Source organism: Triticum aestivum, chromosome 7B (assembly GCF_018294505.1).
Source record: "Triticum aestivum cultivar Chinese Spring chromosome 7B, IWGSC CS RefSeq v2.1, whole genome shotgun sequence".
NCBI classification, from domain to species: Eukaryota; Viridiplantae; Streptophyta; class Magnoliopsida; order Poales; family Poaceae; genus Triticum; species Triticum aestivum.
Window position 1 is genome coordinate 715,063,415 of NC_057813.1, and position 21,413 is coordinate 715,084,827.

General features: G+C 45.7%; 1 protein-coding gene across 1 annotated transcript; it reads right to left on the reverse strand.

Annotated features, from left to right (window-relative positions):
- Positions 1–4,485: 4,485 nt before the first annotated feature.
- Positions 4,486–10,067, reverse strand: LOC123159321 (uncharacterized). Its single transcript, XM_044577150.1, has 2 exons — positions 8,681–10,067; positions 4,486–4,717 (listed from the first exon to the last, which is right to left on the reverse strand). Exons 1-2 carry the CDS (start codon positions 9,852–9,854, stop codon positions 4,575–4,577), a joined length of 1,317 nt encoding a protein of 438 aa, XP_044433085.1. The 5' UTR covers positions 9,855–10,067; the 3' UTR covers positions 4,486–4,574.
- Between the last annotated feature and the right edge of the window lie 11,346 nt (positions 10,068–21,413).

A 21,413-nucleotide genomic window follows, 5' to 3' on the forward strand; every position in this document is an offset into this window, starting at 1 on the left:
ATGGTACATGTCATTTTGCATCTTCAGTTCAAATTTGCCACACTTTCCCTTTTCCCTTTTTTGAATTGACGATCTTGCAATTATGTCTTCTACAAGATCACTGTGATAACTAGCAAAGCATCTCCTGAAGTGGCTCCACGGAAGCAAATGAATTCATGTGCAAGGTCTGTTTGTATATTTATGATAATCCCTGCATAACCCATTGCGTCCACGTATTATGCAAGGACTGTATCGAGCAAGCCCTTCAGAGAAAGAAGGAGTGCCCCACATGCTGCGGGTAGTTGACTGGAACCCTGATTATTTGTATTTACTTTTAGTGGTATAGGTATGTGGTGAGCCATGTTTCTTTCACATATATACTACTACTAGTGTATTATAAAGATTCTCTGTTCTGAGCAATTTGGTGATGGAGCTCATCCGAAACCCACAAGACTAGGAAATGTCAACAGGAAGGACATGATCCAGCCATTCTGAGTATAGTCCAAGCTCAACATCCCTAGATGGGTTATAGCGTCCTCCTCCTTTATGTTTTGTGATCGATGTTTTGTTATTTCGTACTCCGTCTGGTTGGGTAGTGTTTGGATTAACTGAATCCTTGACATCGTGGTTCTAATATGGGCATCCGGGTCCCGCTATTTGATTATTGACTGAAGAGGAATCTCGATCATGTCTATATGATTCTTGAACCCATAAGTTTGTACGCTTAATGTCTGGTAGTGATAGGGTAACGTTGAGACATTAATGGTGAGAAGTCCGAAGATTATTGACCGCCGCCCTCCGCCGCCTTATTCCTTGTCGCCTCCCCCTCTGGAGGGTGTCAAGCAGCCGCCGCAGTGCCGCCGTTTTGGTAAGCAGCCGCGACCATCCCAACTACTAGCAAAGGGACTTACTCAGTCAGTTATACCACATCCATCCCAACTACTTCAAGCCATAAAAGGATTTCTAAAGCTTTACGCAACACATGTTGCGTTTTAATTTGAAATCTTCATTCCCTTAGGAACAATCATATAGATATTCGAATTGAGTGACTCACACAACTACATAGTCACAACATCCATCAGTTAGATATAAAATTTCATTATTCACTACCAATGATATCAAATATCAAAACATTATTCCAGTCAAAACAGGAAATTATGAGTCATCTTAAATGATGATGGGTCTCTGCGTGAACCCTCGTGCTACAAGCCTTGCTTCATGTCTCACCGCCTCATTGTTTTTGTTCCTCACATGAACAAAAACTGATTTGCTCCCCAGGCGAACAAATTCAGAGGAGTGGGTATTACTGATCAGGTCAATACCCCCTATTCATGAGAGCGAGCGCATCCTCAATTTTAAGACACCCAGCCATGTATGGACTTAGGTTATAGCTCTAATCTAAGGTGGAGAAATAAATGTCGACATATTGTAGTCTTTATTATGCAATTCTCCCGAATCCATATACATAGTTGAGACTTCACCATTACCTTTTGACTATTTATGATTTCCCACAACAATTGAATCAAGGTCTTCCGATTTCCCAGCACCAATATTCGTGTGAACACTTATGCTGGGTCCTGGATGTATCAAACAACCTCCAAGTGCCCTTCAACTCTAGGTTTAATGTCAACATGAAGTTGACCTGCATTTACTATTTGAGGATTCCACATTACCCTCAGACACTTTTGTGAAGCTTTGTCCTCTTGTCCAGATTCCTCCGCCTCTTGGGCGGCCAAGTGGACCCATGGGTCATATCCACTTTCGATTTTTTTTACTTTGTGACACATTCACACTCAGCAAATGCAACTGACACATTATTTGCGATACATTGCAAACTAATAATCTTCTGAACCTCTAGTTCAAATTCATTCGTACATGGATCTAAGGACTAGATGTCTATTCACATCTAATTCTATTTTCAGGCATTCAGTGTGGTTCTTATCTCCCACTCTAATACACGGGCACTTCTGACTTTGGACTAAGAAACCGAGTTCTAGAAACTGGAAACCCCAATCAGTTGTGATGGACTCCTAAACATGTTCACGCTATGTATAGAACAATATGTAGTGCTGATGAAGGTATCTAAAAATAGTAATTTAATTTGGTTGTAAATATTTGCACCAATGAACAACTATCACGTAATGAAATACTGACGAAATATGTACAAAAGGAATACACACACAGACGTAGGGGAGAGAAAGAAAGAGATTATCCTCCTAGTCCACAACTACTTCTCCAATTTGCTCATTCTATTGCTATGGCTAGACATCTTGTGGTGGCTGCCAACATATCCATCTTTTTGCTGCTTCTGTAGTACAGCAATATTTGCGTGCGCCCATTACAAATGCTACTTCCCTACTATACCTGGGCATGCTACAACTCCACAGGATGTACGTTCTGTACATGTGTACCTCGACGCAGACCCCTATATAACTGAGCTCTAGCATCTCTCCCATGAGCTGTGACCCTAACACACATGGCCAACAACATCCCCACACAACTCATCAGCAGGTCTGGGTGCAAGAGAATAAAAGAAAGGACAGAGTTGATGAGTCTCCATATCGCATAGCAGACTATGTTCGCTATTACAATGGCACTAAAACACAACTAATTTCATAGAGTAGCAGTTGGTCGTTGGATCGATTAATAACTCATCAATTGCACCGTCATCTAATTAAGCTCGTTGAATTGCATAGAGCATCAGCCGGAACATAATAATTTTATTTCTACTGTCATCTAAGGATTGTGAACTGCATGGATAGCACTTGGACTGGCAAAACTTATAAGATTTTATGCAACTTTGTTGATGGCGTTCCCTGTCATTTATTTAGAAATAAAGTAACTCATACAGAACGAATACGTACCTCTAAAAGAAAAATTGCTGCTAGGGAATTGCGTCTCCTCGCCATGATCTGCTGCAAGTTTGCAACGAACCTGGGGCTAACAGTGAGGGTAAGCGAAGGCACTGGGGCCAATAGAATTGATGATTACCTTGACCAGGACAACCGGTACCACAGGTGGTTGGAGGAGGCATCGTCGACGGTGAACTCACCGGTCCGAGGGAGACGGTAGGCGACACGGCAGTGACCTGGAGGAGCGGATAAGGGAGATTTCGGCCCATGTGGGGGCAATTTTTGTTAGCATACGAACTGGTGGTTGGAACCAGGAGGAATTAGAGATGATACCAGAAGGATTTTGTCACGATTTTGACCTGGAGATCGCCACAGCACGCCCCTTCTCTCTCCCGTCGACCCGGCCGCTGCCATGTTGTCAGGCCTTCTCTCTCCCTCACAGCCGCCACCTGATCTATCCTCCTCAATTCTCGTTCGCGATCGGCCGAGCCGCGACATGAAAGGAGCCGAGCGGCCGCCGATTTGGCTAGGGCAGGAGGGGACGTCTCGCACCAGTGGAGGATCTATATTGGGCGAATCAAGAAGACGGAGCAGGGGAGGCCGAGTTTGTTGGGAATCAGAGGAGAAGTGGAAGGGGAACGGAAGGCACCGATCTGGCGGCTGTGTGTTGGTGCTAGCGTTTCTGGGAGGTGTGGAGCCGGGGAAGGTGGAGAGAAAGGTGGAGTGTATTCTTTTATGGAGAACATGTTGACAGAAGTCCAAAGGTTATGACCGAACGTCGGCGTCTGAAAAGGCGACAATTCGTAGCATTCTTTGGTTCAGATGACTTGAAAAATACAGGAATATGAAATACAGATGAATGTGATAGGATTGCACGTGCAAGGCACAAGATTGTGAAAATTGAAACCGCAGGAATCAGCCAAAAATTGGTTGTTTGGTTTGCAGGAAAAAGGAAAAACACAGGAATGCTGAAAACCATGATCAAACTATCATCAAAACATATCCAAAGATAAGATGAAGTTAATAGTAGGCTACTTATGAATGTAAAAAAGAGGTCTGAGTGGATTGTGGAATTCCTTTGTTATTTTTCCTATGAAACTCAATCCAAAGGAAAATTTCATTAATTTTCCTATGACGCTAATGAAAGGCTAAACCATTTGGAACATAGCGTAATACCCATAGAGGTGGGCCCAAGTACCGGTGACGGGGCCCGTCGTGTCGCAGCTCGCTGTTCAAACACAACACACAATCTGGGTGAAGAAGAAGACGAGATGTGACGGGATTAAATTTCGTGTTGTCGGTGGGGAATATTTAATAGTAATGAACTATCAAACTGCTGCGTCTGCAAAGAATGGAAAAACAAATTATCATCAAATAAATACATGAATCACATTTTTTTGATGCATAAGACTAAAACAAGACGTTAAATGGAAGTAAGCAGATAGTTGGTGGCTTGGTGCACATAAAACTGTGATCCTGTCGTTGTTCATGTGTGAGGCCGAGAGCAAATAACTCCATTTTTTTTCGAAAAGGGGGAAACCCCGGCCTCTGCATCAGTACGATGCATATGGCCCTCTTATTAACAAAATAAAGTAGTGCCAACATGGTTTAAAAGGTCCTCATAAGTGGAAAAAGCAGAACAAGCTCACACAGAGCCCGAAGAAGCTAGATACATCAACTAGCCACATCAAGATGCCACAACCGGCTGGGTAAACTAGGTAGGAATACTAAATGCCTATCCTATTACATGACCGCCATCCAAACCGGTTGAAGATAACCCGAGCTACCATCTCCCAACGGATAGACCCAGTAACCAAATGCTCCCTGGCCTCCGTCTGGGTGAGTAGCGACCACGAACGGATCAGAGCCGTAGTCCGGAATAAAACCTGCAAAAAATGTATACATGATATTCTGTTAAAGACCAGATCGTTTCTGCAATTCCAGATAGTCCACAGCAAAGCACAAACCCCAACCCGAATATGTCTCGCTAAGTTAGGCTCAATCCCATTAAGCCATGTCCCAAATAAAGCATTAACAGAATTCGGTGGTTTGATATTGAAAGCAATGTGGACCGTCTGCCAGAGTACCTTGGCCAGCGGGCAATCAAAAAAGAGGTGTTTAATAGTCTCATCCCGATCGCAGAAACTACACCTAGTAGGTCCTGTCCAATTACGCTTCATCAAGTTATCCTTAGTTAAAATTACTTGTTTATGGACAAACCACATAAACACTTTTATTTTCAAAGGAACTTTGACATCCCAAACATGTTTGGACGTAGGAATGGAGTTCGAATTAATAACATCAATATACATTGATTTGACTGTGAATACTCCAGACTTAGTCAACTTCCAGCGCAATTCATCGGGTTGTTGAGAAAGCTGGATGTCCATCAGTCTCCTAACTAGATGGAGCCATTCTTCCCAACGATTGCCCGCTAGCACTCGTCTGAATTGAATATTAAGGGGGTAGATTGGAAGACCGAAGCAACGACCACCTCCTTTCGTTGAACAATGCGATACAAAGAGGGATATTGGATGGCCAAGGGTGTGTCACCGAGCCAAGTATCCTCCCAGAAACGTGTACTTGTGCCGTTTCCAACAACGAACTTTGTCCTATTAAACAATGCCTGCTTGACCTTCATGAGACCCTTCCAGAAAGGCGAGTCAGTCGGCCTTACAGATACCTGTGACAAAGTTTTTGACTGGAGGTACTTGCCGCGAAGGATCTGTGCCCACATAGCATCAGTCTCCGACGAAAGCTTCCACAGCCACTTGCTAAGAAGGCATTTATTCTTAATTTCGAGATTCTCAATACCTAGACCCCCTTGGTCCTTCGGTCTACAAATGATATCCCACTTAGCAAGCCTATATTTTCTTTTAAGCTCATCACCCTGCCAGAAGAACCGCGATCTATAGAAGTCCAGTCTCTTCCTAACACCAACTGGTACCTCAAAGAACGAAAGAAGAAACATCGGCAAACTTGTGAGTACCGAGTTAATTAGGATTAACCGGCCTCCATATGACATGAGCTTGCCCTTCCAGCAGCTCAGTTTCTTCTCAAATCGGTCCTCAATGCACTTCCATTCTCTGTTTGTTAGCCTACGATGGTGGATAGGAATCCCCAAGTATGAGAAAGGTAGCTCTCCCAACTTACATCCAAACAATTGCCTATAAGCGTCCTGTTCATCTTTGGCCCTACCAAAACAGAACAACTCGCTCTTATGAAAGTTTATCTTTAACCCGGTCAATTGTTCAAATAGGCATAAAACCAGCTTCATATTTCTTGCCTTAACCAAGTCATGCTCCATAAAGATGATTTTATCATCAGCGTATTGTAGGATAGAGATACCTCCATTAACAAGATGAGGCACCAATCCACCTACTTGACCATTATCCTTAGCCCTTCCTATCAGAACTGCCAACATATCTACCACAATGTTAAACAAGATAGGGGACATCGGGTCTCCTTGTCGTAGGCCTTTATGTGTCTGGAAGTAATGACCTATGTCATCATTAACTTTAATTCCCACACTACCTTTTTGCGTAAATGACTGTACCTGTCTGCGCCAGGCTTCATCAAACCCTTTCATACGCAAAGATTGTTGGAGAAATGGCCACTTTACCTTATCATACGCTTTCTCGAAATCCACTTTAAAAATCACTCCATCTAATTTTTTGGAGTGGATTTCATGGAGCGTTTCATGCAGGACTACCACCCCTTCTAGGATGTTTCTGTCTGGCATGAACGCGGTTTGGGACTGTTGCACCACAGAATGCGCAATCTGTGTGAGCCTGTTGGTCCCGACCTTGGTGAAGATTTTGAAACTAACATTAAGGAGACAAATCGGCCTGAATTGCTCAATTCTGACCGCATCCGTCTTCTTAGGCAGTAGTGTGATAGTCCCAAAATTCAAGTGGAATAGTTGAAGCTGTCCAGAGAATAGATCCTGAAACATAGGTAGTAAATCCCCCTTAATAATGTGCCAGCACTTCTTATAGAACTCGGCCGGGAAACCATCCGGTCCGGGAGCCTTATTATTTTTCATTTGTGCAATAGCATCAAAAACCTCCTTCTCCGAAAACGGGGCAACCAGAAGCTCATTATCAGCAGCCGAAAGCTGAGGTACATCCTCAGTTCTGGACTCATCGAGGGACACCGTATTATCCTCCGGTGGACCAAATAACTGCTTATAGTAGTCGGTGATGTACGTTTTTAGGTTATCCTGACCTAAAATCGTACCCTCGTCCTGCTCAAGCTGAAAGATTCGCTTCTTTCTGTGCTTGCCATTAGCAATTAAATGAAAGAACTGAGTATTCGCGTCCCCCTGGACCACTCTACGTACTTTAGCACGTAAAGCCCACTTCAGTTCTTCTTCGCGGAGCAGTTCTTTTAACCTCTGCTCCGCCTCATTTTTAACCTGAAGCTCTGCGGGTAATAAACTATTGGACTCGGCTTTTATGTCCAGGTCATGTACAAGAGAAAGGAGTCTATCCTTTTCAATCTTATACACACCACTAAGGTGCTTAGCCCAACCCCGCAAGAAGCTTCTCAAATTCCTAATCTTATTCTGCCATCGCTCAATAGGAGTTTTGCCTCGAACATCTTTACCCCATTCCCTGGCTATCAAATCTAAGAACCCCTCACGTTCGAACCATGACGTCTCAAATGAGAAGGTGTTCTTGTTACCCACGTGGTTCGGCTCCCCTGAGTCCACGAACAATGGGGTATGATCAGATATTCCCCTCGAAAGAGCTTGCACCGTGACCAACGGGAATTTTTGTTCCCACTCCACGCTTGCAAGAACCCGATCAAGTTTTTCGTAGGTTGGGTTTGGCAGAGCGTTGGCCCATGTAAACTTTCGGCCCGAGAGCTCTATCTCTCTCAGATCCAAACTTTCAATAATGGTGTTGAACATGAAGGACCATCTGCCGTCAAAGTTATCATTGTTCTTCTCCTCTCGCCTCCGGATGATATTGAAATCACCTCCAACTAAAATCGGTAGTTGTTCTGACCCACAAATTCTAACGAGGTCTGCTAGAAACTCCGCTTTAAACTCGGGCTGCGCGGCACCATATACCGCCACCAAAGCCCAGTTAAAGCCATCCGTCTTAGACCTAACTCGAAACTTTACCGCGAAGTCACCCATCACTACACTACGGACTTCAAGTGAATCGCATCTCACACCTAGTAAGATACCCCCCGATCTTCCTCGCGGAGGTAGGCAATGCCAATCGAAATCAATACCACCAACTAGTGAGGAGAGAAACTGCGGTGCAAAGTTATCTCTACCCGTTTCAGATAGAGCAACAAAATCTAGCTTCTGCTCTAGAGCTGACTCAGCCAGGAATCTTCTTTTAGCCAAGTCCTTAAGACCTCTGCTATTCCAAAATATTCCTCTCATAGTTCATCATGGAATTTTTTTGTGGTTCGAATCCTAGCACTCCTACGAACTGCGGAATCGGGATAAATCTTCCGTTTCCACTTACGCTTAGGTTTACTAAGCTCAGTCACCCGTTCCTCATGACCGGGTTCACAAATATTTCTAGCGTCATTCTGTAGGGGTACATCATCTTCCTCAGCGTCATGGTTAGTGGGTGCTAGATCCTCACACAGGCTATCAAGCACTCTAACACCTAACGCATTAATCTCATCATCATTCATTGGTTTAACTGCTGCAAGATTACGAATAGTCTCTAAAGCACGTTCCGCCTCCAGGTCTAATATATCATTCACCGAATTGGTAATTTCACTATCCGTAGCACCTAGTGAAACTCCTAATTGGTTTGCATTATTTATAATGTCCTCATTAGAAAAATGCAATAGGGAATTAGACAAGTTGACGGACATACCAGAAGAAAAAGCAGCCTCCTGCAGCTTGGCCGCCCTCATAGCGCACCTCTGCTGCATATCGTCCACCTCCGGGACGTCGAGGATGCGAGCACTCATCCGTCTCCCCTCGGAGATAGGGTCCGGGATCCCACCAAACGCGATCACCTCCTCCCTAGTATAACCTGGCACTGAAACTCTGACAGGTGGTGCCGAAGTCACTAGAGAAGGCGTCTGCGGGCTCCCGATCCCCTTGGACGAGTGCCCCACATCAGGCAGTGGGGAGGAGCGTAAGACAGGGGCCTCCTGCCCGCGGTCTGCTCCCGCCCCAACCGGCAGCTCGGACGGGAAAGGCATCGGTGAGGTGGTCCTCCTGACCATCGGAGTAGAGGGTGGAGACCGGGCCTCCTGCCCTGGCGTCCCCCCTCCCGCAGCAGCAGCCACAGTGGTTGCCACCACCGTCGCAGAAGGAGTCGAGGCCGCCTGCCTCGAGGTCCCTCCAGCAGCCGGAGCCGACCCCCTCGGGGCCGACGCCACCGATGACACCTGCATCGGCCTCGGGACGGGGGGAGAGAGGACTCCATGTCCCGAACCCCCTCCCCCACACCCCATCGCCCCCGCGATCGCCGACACCGAAGTCGCGCCCGCGGGAGTCTGCAGTCCAAGAGAACCATCACCGTGCCACCACGCCGCAACGCCTCCCAAAGAACTCGCCTGACGAGCAACAGACACACCAGTCTCCATCTCTAACTCCAGTGAAGGAAGCGTGCGCTCAAGATCATCACTCGACTCCACCCTGTCACTCCAAAGCCTGGGAGGTGCCGAGGCTGGCTCGAAAGACCCAAAACGTAGAGTAGTCATGGGTACCGCCTGTGAGGCTGTGGGCTGAGCCTCCGATCCATTCCCGGCCGACTGAGCGTGAGAAACGTTGGATCCCTCTCGCATGGTCTCATCTGACGGTGCCCCCTTAGTCCCCGCACCACCCTCCCGGTCGTGCATGTCAACATCATTGCCGTTAACCGCATCATCAAATAAGTCGGTGTCCTCGAACTCAATATCTAGCGGGAACACCTCGCCCTTATAAGTCCAGTTGACCTTATCAGGCACATACTCAATATCCAGAATGCTGACAAGAATCCGGGCAATCCCATTGGCACGAGTGAACGCCATGTCCACTTTTTCTGTCTTTCCAACCATGATGCCCAAACTGGCCACCACGCGAGCATCCTGCAGAGGCTTAGATGGAGCCCCCAAAAACCGCAGCCATACCTGTGTAAGCGGTTTTCCTTTAGGCTCGACCTGTTTCCACTCGTTAAACTCCAGAATACACTTAGTACCGGGAACTTTACACAAGCCAAAACTCAACAATCTCTGCAAGTCATCGACAGATGGGAAATCAACCTTAAAAACTCTGTCTTCTATGAGCACCAACTCCCAAACAAAATCACCGGGAGCTAACTCCTGCAACCTCCTCACAATCTGTGCCTCAGTCACCTCGCCCTGGGTCGCTCTCACAATCCCAGTAGTCGAACTCTGGTTATCCTCCGGGACCTCTCTCGCCGCCGGGGACTCGAAAAACATGAGCTCAGCACAGTAGACTCCATAGATGTTCAGAGTCGGAGGTAAGTCACGCAAAATCGGGCACTCTCCCGACTCATGTGCAAGCTTGCCACATGACTCACACAGCTGGGCCACACACTCAGCAATGAAGTGGCCCTTCTCGCCACAACGATAGCAAATCATCCTCTCCTTCTTACGGGCATACTTGGACGCCCTCTCTGCATCAGACCTGTCGGCAGCCTCATCCACCGTCCCAGCCTCAGTAACCTCAACATTGGCCAACTCCTTCACCACCTCCATCGCCTGTGGAGGAAGCTCTGAGGAAAGCTGAGTCTCCTCCGTAGCATCTGTAGGAACAGACACCCGAGGTGGTGGTGGGCGGCGAAATCTCCCACGACCCCAGCTCCGACCACCACGGTTGCCATGATGACCTCCTCTCTGACGGTGATCCGGGCCGGAGGCCCCCTCAACGAAACCGCCGGCCGGCCCACGAAACGGTCTCTCAGCCGACCCGTCGCTCTGCCAAGCGTAACCATACCCTCCTCTCGTAGACGAGGAGCCGCGGTGCTGTCCTTCACCGTATGCATCATACCCGTCGTCCCCCCACTGGCCTCGGGGCGGAACATTAGGCTCTTTATTGATCGAGTGAGGCTGAGTGGACCGGTTCTGCACCGGCCTAGCAACATAATGCGGTGGTTGTTTCCCTGTGGTTGCCGTTACGCCTCCAACAGGCCGATGTCCGGCGCCGCGGCCAGCCGACCCATCTCCAGAAGTACCCGGCGCGGGAGGTCTAGGTCCCCCTCTACCCGCAGCCTGGGGAACAAGGGGCGGCGCAACTGGTGCTCTCCCGACCCCCCTCCCGGCAGTATTAGTAGCGGGCACCGAGCCCGGCGCCGTCGGCTTCAAGCTTCCTTCCCCAAGAGCCGGCTGCGAAGGGGCCAGACCCGAAGGCGGCGCACCCCCGGGGGGCACACCTCGTCCCGCGGCAGCAGCCGCGCCGACACCTCCCGCCGGCGGCCTTTGGCCATTCTGCGCCAGACCTCTCCGTCCGGCGTTCGCTGCCGGCGGGGGAGCCGCTCCACCCCGACCTGCAGCGCCTGATGAGGAGCGCTTTGCTGGCGGTGGAGCCTCCCCTCGACCTGCCATGGCCGGCAAGGGCTGGACGCGTCTCGCACGTCGATCCCCACAAGCCGGGAAACCCTTCGTGCCTGTCTTGCGAACCCTAGACGGCGGCACACGAACGATGGGCACAAAGCATCCGTCGTACGTGCATGCGCTCTCGACGGGCTGAGAAGGCAGGACGCAGCTCTCCTGGGCCACATACCCAGTCGAGGCTGATCGATCCAGGCCGTCCTCCACACCCCCATGATGGGCCTCATGCCCATGCATGGTCCGGGAACCGGCCCACTCCTGACTGGCCCACTCAGTACCGAGTATGGAATTCAAACGGAGGTTCCTGGCCGCTCTGATCCCATCCGCCGCCCTGGTCGCCGGCGGCGGAGGCGCTGGATCCGGCCTCCCTCTCTTCTTCTTCTTCTTACGAACTACTATGTTCCAATCATCTTGTGGAAAATAATCAGATAAAGTAATAGGTTGTATGCGTACCTTAGGAAAAGGCCCTTTCCAGGGCCGGATCGCCGTCGCCGCCGTCCTCCGGTGAACAAACCGGCGAACCACCTCCACTCGATCGGTAGAACGCAGACCGAGCCGTGCCGGGTCCTCTCCCGGCACGATTTCATCTACTAACGCCGCGACATCTTCCTCCGAGTATCCCGGATTGAATGCCTCGCAAATCACGTCGGAAGGTGTGGGCGAGTAATCCGGCGCCGGATCGCCGTCGTCCTCCTCATCCTCCCAGTCCGCCAGTGCCCAGAATCGGCCCCCGACGCGCGCAACAGTCAGATCTAGCGGTTCCTGCCGAAGACCGGCGACGGTCGCCGCGGGTGCCCCGCGAGTCGCCCCGCTAGTCGCCTCTGGTGTCCCGCGAGTCGCCATCACAGGCTCGCGAGCAATATTAGACGAAGAAGGCCGGCTCACTGCAATGGCCGCGGGCGCCTCCCGCATCGCCTCGTGCGTCGTCGTCAAATCGATCACTTCGATCTCCTCTCTGTGAACCTCCTGCAAACATGACAACACATGGACATCGAAGTCATCTAAAATAAAACGCATCCCTACCTCGATCTGAACATCCGCCACCAGGTAGTCGCCAGCAAGGATGTCGTTATCCATATCACGAAGTGACGTTCAGCGCGATGACGGAGAATGCTGTAGCCGTCCCTCGATCCATCCGCGGATCGGATCGGAGAAACAAACCACCCACTGATCCGCCATGACCCGGATCTCGTCATCCCCGGTGATATCCTCTGAGATCACCGGCGGAAGTGATGGAGTCTGCCACGCGACTGGCGTCCGAAGCGCGCCGGTCAGCTGCGTGCCCGGCGGCTGAAGTGCGCCGGTCGGCTGCGCGCCCGGCGGTAGCGCGTCAGGCGGCCTTGCGTCGCCGCCCGGTTTCAACATGGCTAGTACTGCTGAGGTACTCACCTTCTAAAATGCCAGGTGACCGTGCATTGGTGCAAGAATTGGTACGTTCCTGCCAGATTTGTCAACGGAACAAGACTGAGACTCTTCCACAAATAACTCCATTGAGTGCGTGTAAAGTAGAAGAAACTTGTTGAGGAAAGGTTAATGCTAACAGAAGCATCGGCGGATGAATTGACGATTTACCAGCCCATCCTCACTATTGAAGCAGCCATGGAACTGTGAAAGCAGTGTACAAACAACCAATCTCCGCTATAAATCAGTTAATCAACTGATTACTAAAGTGCTAATTTACAAGGCAAAGCACAACAAGATGAGGTCACTGGTGAGCTACAGAAAGCTAATCAACATAATGAGCATGTTCAAGTGGACTCTTGTCACATTGGTAAGATCTCGTTCATTATAAGATCCTCACTGTGAAGAGATCATGTTGGTCGTTTCTCTAGTTTGCCTGAGCGCTGGTCGTTTCTGGCTGCGGAGGAGGCGGGGCTTCATTTTCCAGGTCTCATGGCCGGCCGAAGATGGGTTACTGGTGCCGGCGGTCATTTTAGCCTAGTTTTAGAGTCCGACTACAACCAGTGGGGCGAGCCGAAGACGTGTCGCCGTCATTATCCCTCCCTCGCTGGAGCCGGCCGAACCTTGTTGTGGTAAACAATTGGGAAGTCATCTTGCTAAGGCCTCATAGGACCTGCGCACCAGAGCAACAACCATCGCCAATGAAGAAAAGTAATATATCAGAAGGATCAAACCTGTAAACACTCAAACGAAGATGAACGAGGACCATATCCACACAGATTCACCGAAGACCAGCACTGACTGAATTCCCTGAGATCCGATTGAACACATCTCTAGACGCCCTCCGATAAAACTAGATGCACCATCAAGACGGGGATAGAACGTTGAGACACTATTCCTACCGAGGAGCATTATTACAAATTGACTATTTGTGGCTAATGTGCACTACAAAGTGAATATTTTTGTATCGAGCAACCGAGGGAGTATCATGAGAGGCCCCTCAATGGGACACTAGATCGGCAATGCGCCTTGGCGCGAGGGTTCCGGTCCCAACGATATGGTCAACTCAACCGGTGGAAGATCAAACGGCATGATGTATCAGTATGAAGGCAAGATTTAGCACATCTAACAGAACAGCCGATTATCTGGCTGGTTCAAGAGTAAGAAGAAACATTCACTATGTGCCAGAAGAGTAACATCACCAAGTTAAACATGGGCATGAGACTATCAAAGTGGCAGAAACAAGGCAGCATCCAATTCACTATGGTCATATGAATAGAAAAACTAATTAGCTAACATTAAGTTCATTAATACGAGCAGAAACATAAGAGAGTAAAAGCCAACAATGGCAATGGAGGCGATAAAACTACGAAGCCATAGTTAGGCATACAATAGATAGCTTGGTTCAATTGCCTCCGTGAGTGCCATTCCATATGAACTTGATGTGAATAGTTTGTGAGACAGATGAGCACAAAATTATTTTTGTATAGGCAATGCACTTGAAATTTGCTTTTAAAACATATGGACAGTGAGCGATGGTTTCCCCCTTCTAATCTTGGAAGGCGAAGACCCAGATCTGTTATTCTTTGATCCCTATGGGCTTCACGAAATCTTGGAATGCACTTGTTATTGTGGCCCTCTTATCCATAGGAAAATGTTCCAGAGTAGATCTGGAAATGAGCACAAGATGGAAAATAATTAGTGTATTTTTGGGTGACATTGGCAAACATGACTTCATCATCTCAATCATGAAATACTGAAAACTTTGTTGATCTAGTTATAAGACACGGTTTATCATGAGGATCATGCCTAGCTTTCATTTTGAGACCTCTTGAGCAAATAGAGTAGCAGCATTAGTTTGGGAATTCTATATCTTTAGGAATTGCAAATAGGCTTGCCTGGACCATGATAACACATGAACTAAATCATAGTGGTAGAATAGGAACAGTGTATTTATGTTAATAATGAGACTTCCAATTGCATGCTAAATACTTGTGGTAAATAAATAACAGTCCTCATACTCGAAAAGACTTTCGATACAAATTTTGAAGTACAACGATATAACAGAAATACATAACATGATATGAGCCATTAAATTACAGTGGTGGAATAGGATTAGTGTATCCCCTTCTAAAATTGAACATCTGAGGCATTACCAATTAGAAACCAACTAACACCAAGGTAAATTGGGGCCATGGTACATGTAGCTGGCTGCAATTTAAATGGCATGCCAATGAACAGAACATATAAGCGGGGCAGTGATTATAGGAAGCATAAATGAAGAATATCAAACGCAAAATCCATATCATCTCGTAAAATCTAATTCTTCTAATTAATGCACATTAAAATCCTTGATAACTAAAGTGTATCTATGTCAGTAGTATAACAATTACCTGGATAAACCGGGCCTCAACGAAACCTCCTAGAGTATTGATCCATACATGGCATAGGTGCACCTCTACTGACCAACTCCAACACCGTGCCGGCAGCCCGCCTTGTCGATACCCACCCTCCCGCACTTAGAGACTGCAAAGCAGTTAACACATAAACTTGATCACACAAATCTTAATCAAGGTTTCTACTCGCAAAATAAAAGAGCATATTCCTAAAACACAAAAGAGGGGACGACGACCATCTCAGCTTGGACCTAGCAAGATATGTCGTGGTAATCATTAAGCAATCACATTGGTAAGCAAGACTGGAGGGCAGAGTAGAACCAAATATATACATGCTTACCATATCTTAATCATGATAGATCCAGTTTTCTGAAAATATAAACAACCAAGCTTCTATCAAGCCTAAACCCACTACTGGAAGCAAAGTAAATTTTCTTATATGTAGTGACTCTACCGACAGTTTGGTTTGTTTGCCTGTGTGGGTGTTGACTTGCTTCAGAAGTCATAGATACAAATAGAAGCATAATAAGTGGTTTTAGAAAATATATCAAGTCCTAAAGATGAATAAAACTACTTTCAGTATATATAGTAGATGCCATTGCAGATAACAATAGTGACCCTCCCAGTGAGTGAACAAAATGATTCAATCTTTCTTCTTTTTTCCAACAAAAATGTTAATATTCAAGAGGTAGTTGGAGACAGGGCTACAACTTATGAAGGTTTTAATCTTATGGTTCAATGAACTGCATAGGCAGAGTACACAGTTGATGGATTCAAACTATTTTTAAGAGATGATGTGGCAAGGCTAAGAAGATGAAAATAATTAAGAAAAGTTCAGGCTCAACAACTTACGAAGATTTAACTGGGTAGTGCCTCATGGCAGTCATCAACCTTTGAGCCGTAGAACTGTAAGATCAAACTGAGACTCGAGCCTGCATAACCATAGGAAGAAAAGGATCATCAACAAAGAGGAAAAAGTGAATCAGGAACCAGTTCCTGGTTCCTTTAAAAAATCATTCTAAATGATAAACTGTGGAAGAAAAAAGAACAGGTCTAATAACATAGATGTGTTAACCGGCAAACACTACCCAGTCAGATCAAATAGTCAGCTTATTTTTGTCCCTTCTCAATATTAAGAACTACAAGTAACCAGGTACATAAGAAAAACAAATAATGCCTACATAGTAGCTCATCTCTCTTAATACAGCTACACTGATTTCGATGTACAATTTAGGACCAATGGAAAACCATAAAAACACAAAAACTCACACAATAAAGCTAAAACTAAATATTGCACACCGTCGAGACCAATCTGGCGTGCAATATCTGTCACTACAGAAGGACATCGGCGTCAATCACAGCGGTAGGGCCATCAGCATAGCCAACAGGAACTGCACGCCGAACCATGGTCGCAGCTACTGACTCCAACATATTTGACAGTAGATATGATACATGATTGAGAATACCTAATCAGAAAAACACCACTATCCAACCATAAACATAAAGGGAGTAATATGAGCAGAAATCTCTAATGGCATAAAAAACTTAGAGCATGTTTGACATATCATTTTGAAGCTACAAATATGAAATAAACTACATCTAAGAAAGAAAACATTAAGTAGCTAGAGAGCATACACTGCTTTCTAATAGGAAAGAAGGTAATTTAACTGGCAAGGTACTGCCACTGACTCCAACATGAAAGAACGAAGAAAACTTTTGTAATCAACCTCTGCCATGCTCATGTTTATTTTGTAATCAGTAGAGTAGTTGCAACCATGCGCATATCACTAAGCAAAAAAAAGAAGGTCATGACTTACTTAATGTTTCATGGAAGCAAGAGCCACGATGGCATTGGCGGCGGTGGTGGCGTCCGATCGCCAACAACCATTCATATATCAAGTGCCATGATATGTGAAGCAAGACATAGGAATACAAGGGGGAAACAAAACAGAGGCATACATGATGCATACTTTACCATACAAACTTAAGGCAGCAAGAAAGGCCCCTATAACTTGTTGGAAGCATGTCTTTCTAGTATAACGAAGTGCAACTTACTCTTAACCAGATTAAATCAAGGACCAACAACAAACAATAAAAGATCAAGAACAACTCATATGCAATAAAGGTATGAGAGAGAAGAAATCTTTACATAAGACGACTATGAACACTGGAGCATAAATAAGCAACACCTTTAAATACAGATAAAAAGGATCCAGGGTTCATTGCATAATGGGCTTAGATCTGACTTTCCTCGATCATATAACCTACCCCCGTCTCTTATCACCAGATCAATCTGTTTATACAGTGGAGCTGCCCTGGTTATCACTCAACAAGAATGACCATCCAAGGACAGGGCAACCAGTATCACAGGATCAAAAAGGATTCTAGAGACAAGAGGGAGGATTCAAGTTGATACCCACAGGTGCCTCGATTGCTCAAAGGCACACTTATTTAGAATCATTATAACTGAGCAACTTTCGAGCCCTCCCAGGCCATCAACATGCACAACCATCCGATCCTCACCTTTTGCCATTTTTGTCCATCGGATTGGCCCCGGATCGCAGGTACGCTTGCATCGTTCGCTGAAATTGAGCCCCAACCGTTCTGGGCCGCTGCTCCGGGAAGTTTTTTGGGCCTTTGTCGTTAAATCGGGTTTAATGGCCGTATATCACGCGGCTATGACAACCCCCTCTTTTGGTTCGGTCGCGTGGAGGCTCCTCGTGATCGCTCTGGGTTCTGATCCGATCGATGCGGGAGGGACGACTCCCATGGCCACCGCGCTGGATTCTGGCTGACGCAGCGAACGGCCTGGCCGGCGAGAAGATCCGGCGGCTGCGCGTGATGCAGGTGAGGGGGGACGGCCGATCCAGCCGACGTGGTCGTTCAACTGCGAATTAGAAATGGAGGGACGCGGTCGATGATGGCCGGCGCCTCATCTGCTGGATACTCGGCAATGATGCCGCGACCTTTAGGTTGGGTTACGAGTGCGCGGTCCATGGTTCCTCTACGGTCCGTTGAAAGGTAACCACGCCTAGCCTCCCTGCCGCCCCTTCCTCCCGTGAGCACCATTATGTTGACCATGATACGAAGAGGTAAAACATAATCAGCTAGGTTGTTCTGCATGTCTTGCCAATTTAATTGTTTTAGATTAGACTACTAATTAAAAAAATCATCTGCTCAGTGTCTTTGGGTTTGGAGGATAATGACTGGGTTCAAAGCATTTTGCTTCCCGACAAAGTAATAGTTGTGCAACACATTGATTAAACAAGTGAGTAGCAAGCGAGAGATGACCCGTAAGAGATTTTTTTGTATTTGATAGGGCCACTTATTTCATCAGTCCATTGTTGGTAGGTGGAGAATTTACTATTTATTCAGATGGCAAAGAAGCACTGATCTGCAGTTAAAGTGATGCCGAAATTCCGGAACCTGAGGAAGACAAGCATGTTTTCACAAAATTATGAGAAGATCTGCTAATATTGTAATAATACACCCCATTTGAATAGACTGTTTTTCTGCATTGTGCGCTCTTGTCTCAATTGCTGCAAGTACTTTTGACAAAATGCTATCTATCCGTTCAAGTTAATCTGAAGAATTGGTACTATTCGTAAGTCTATTTCATCCGATCTTGTCTCTTTAATTATTTTTGAGTATATAATTTTTCTGACTTGTCCATACCACAAAATACAACGCGAATTTTTTATATGCTTATATGTATGGTGTATGATGTTTATTTTTCTTTTGGTGGTTCATTTCTTCTTTACGGGAAGTATGTAATACATTGAATGCAAACATAGCAGAACTTGTATTCTAGGATTTTACATGCTCATATGCATGGTGTCAGCTCTAACAAGGTACAATATTTTCAAAAGGATTAGTGCCGAAGTTCTACAAAATTACGCAGACATAGTTTGTTTTGTTGACCTAAGAACATGACTTCTCTTTATTTTCTCTCCTAAGGCTTTGAGTTCCATGGAAGCTATTTCTATGATGAAAGGGATGAGAACTTAGTCCTTTTAAATAAGGAACATACATATATTATTTCAAAACTGTATCGTTTGGGAAACAAATAATAGTTCCGTCAATTTGTATCGAGTAGTGACATATGAGTAACCCTCACTTGGTCTCAATGAAATCTTGCCGCTACTCAGTCAAAGCCAGTAACATTTCTAAACAATGAGGTCTATTTCTGCTCGATCAGTGGAGCCTCGGTGGATCTTTATCACAATCATTATGAGAAGAGCTTGTGACTTTGAGAGGACACCATTCCATTTATCACGAGTCAATGGGGAAATGCTACAGAAATTTAAATATGAAATTCAAGTAAATTTCGTTTCTTTCTTCGTTTTCTTGAACTATTAGCTTTGTCAAGGGTCGTCTTCACATAGTTATTTCCTCAGTCATATATTTTTAATAACTTCCGTTTCAACTATTGCTTCCACTTTTGTGGCCATTTATTCGAGAATGCTGCTCGGTACGAATACACAACAAGGATGACATTGAGGTCATCAGGACACACCGGTTAATGTCCAAGAACTGGCAGCCTGATGCCTAAGATAATTGTATAATTTGGCACCCCAAATCTCAATGTGTGATGTGAAATCATACTCTATTTACTTTATGATTGTTTCATTCTTACCCTCCTAAAAGTGGAACATTGTGATTTTGTGCACATGTTTTTTTCCAATTATATCTCCATGTGCCTAGCATTCTTATGTCACGGCTCATTTTTGTTTAAATTCACGGATGCCGCAAAACAAGTTGGGGCCGTAACGGTTTGTTTGCCTGTTGAATACGAATTACTGCTTTATTTTCCCTGCCTAACCATTATTCCCATGTGTGGTGTGCTATTCCTGCTGCTACAGCTTGCATCAATACAAAATGTCGATTAACTCACCAGCATGTATATGCACAAGTACTATATTCCTTAGTTACCGTCACTATGTGGACTTTGTTGGTAGAGTATTTTTGTGTGGCATGAGAAGAAGTTGGATGGATTTATTTTAGCCAGATTTTGTACATATTATGCCTTACTATTGTACTGACACTATTGTCTTAAATTAGATGTATGGAATTTGCAAAGATATAAATATTATGTTGAAGATGAACCAAGTTGTGATGGTTACAGATAGTACAAAATTTTCTCAATATTTCTACCATTCTTTTGTTAAGATATCTTTAAGATGGGTGGGCGCAGCAATGCGCTGTAATTACTCTGTACACTATCATTGTATAGCAAAATTAGTTTCTTTTGGAGGAAAATTAATTTGGTCGGATGCTTATATTTTCACTTAGACAAAACTCTAACTATAATTTGATTCCTTAGTTTTATTTGCATGCAAGACTACATATTTTTGTCACAAATATGCTGAAGGTAATGCGGAAAATTGTCTTCCTGTAACGCCTATTTAATTTTTCCTCTTGTCAATTTAATCCTAAATATATATTCGTACCGTTTTATTGGATGAACTAAGGAGACAACATGCGCTATTAAGGTTTGTGCTGGGGTACATGTCCAATGCAAACAAATAAGGCCCAAAACCAAGCCAATGGAGACTAGATGGAACTTCCAGTCTGCACCCTCTCATTTCATAATAAACAGAAGCTACATGTTTTACATAAATTTCTAACTCTATCAAACAACAATAAAAATGGACGGGCGCGGCAACGCGCGCCATGAATGATCTAGTTTCAAACACGACTAATCATCATCGCCCCAGCACGAAAGCCACTGGAGCATAAATAAGCAACACCTTTAAATACAAATAAAAATAGTTCAGGGTTCATTGCATAGTGGACTCAGATTCAGCTTTCCTCGATCATATAACCTACCCCCGTCATCTCTTATCACAGATCAATCTGTTTATACAGTGGAGCTGCCATGGTTATCACTCAACAAGAATGACCATCCAAGGACAGAGCAACAAGTATCACATGATAAAAAAGGACTCTAGAGACAAGAGAGAGGATCCAGCTTGATACCCACAGGTGCCTCGATTGCTCAAAGGCACACTTATTTCAGTCAAGGTTAATCATCATCGCCCTAGCACGAACACTACTGATCAATTTAGCAAATCTAGGAGCATAGCTATACGACCAAGGCATCCACATGTAAACCAGATCATCGCAGGAACTCCTGTGATAGAAACCAAACATGAACTCAGCCTGCAAACCCTAGAATAGCATGCATCTACAACTAAAAAGCTCAAGTAGGAACCGATGCATGAGCAGGGCATAGAGCACCAACCAG

What these genes read in the sequence shown, in the direction of transcription:
- LOC123159321 (XM_044577150.1), bottom strand. Translation starts at nt 9,854, where the DNA reads ATGGTTGGAAAGACAGAAAAAGTGGACATGGCGTTCACTCGTGCCAAT. An exon ending in GGAGGCTGCTTTTTCTTCTG is followed by an intron (nt 4,718 to 8,680) that starts GTATGTCCGTCA and finishes CATTTTTTGCAG; the next exon opens with GTTTTATTCCGGACTACGGC.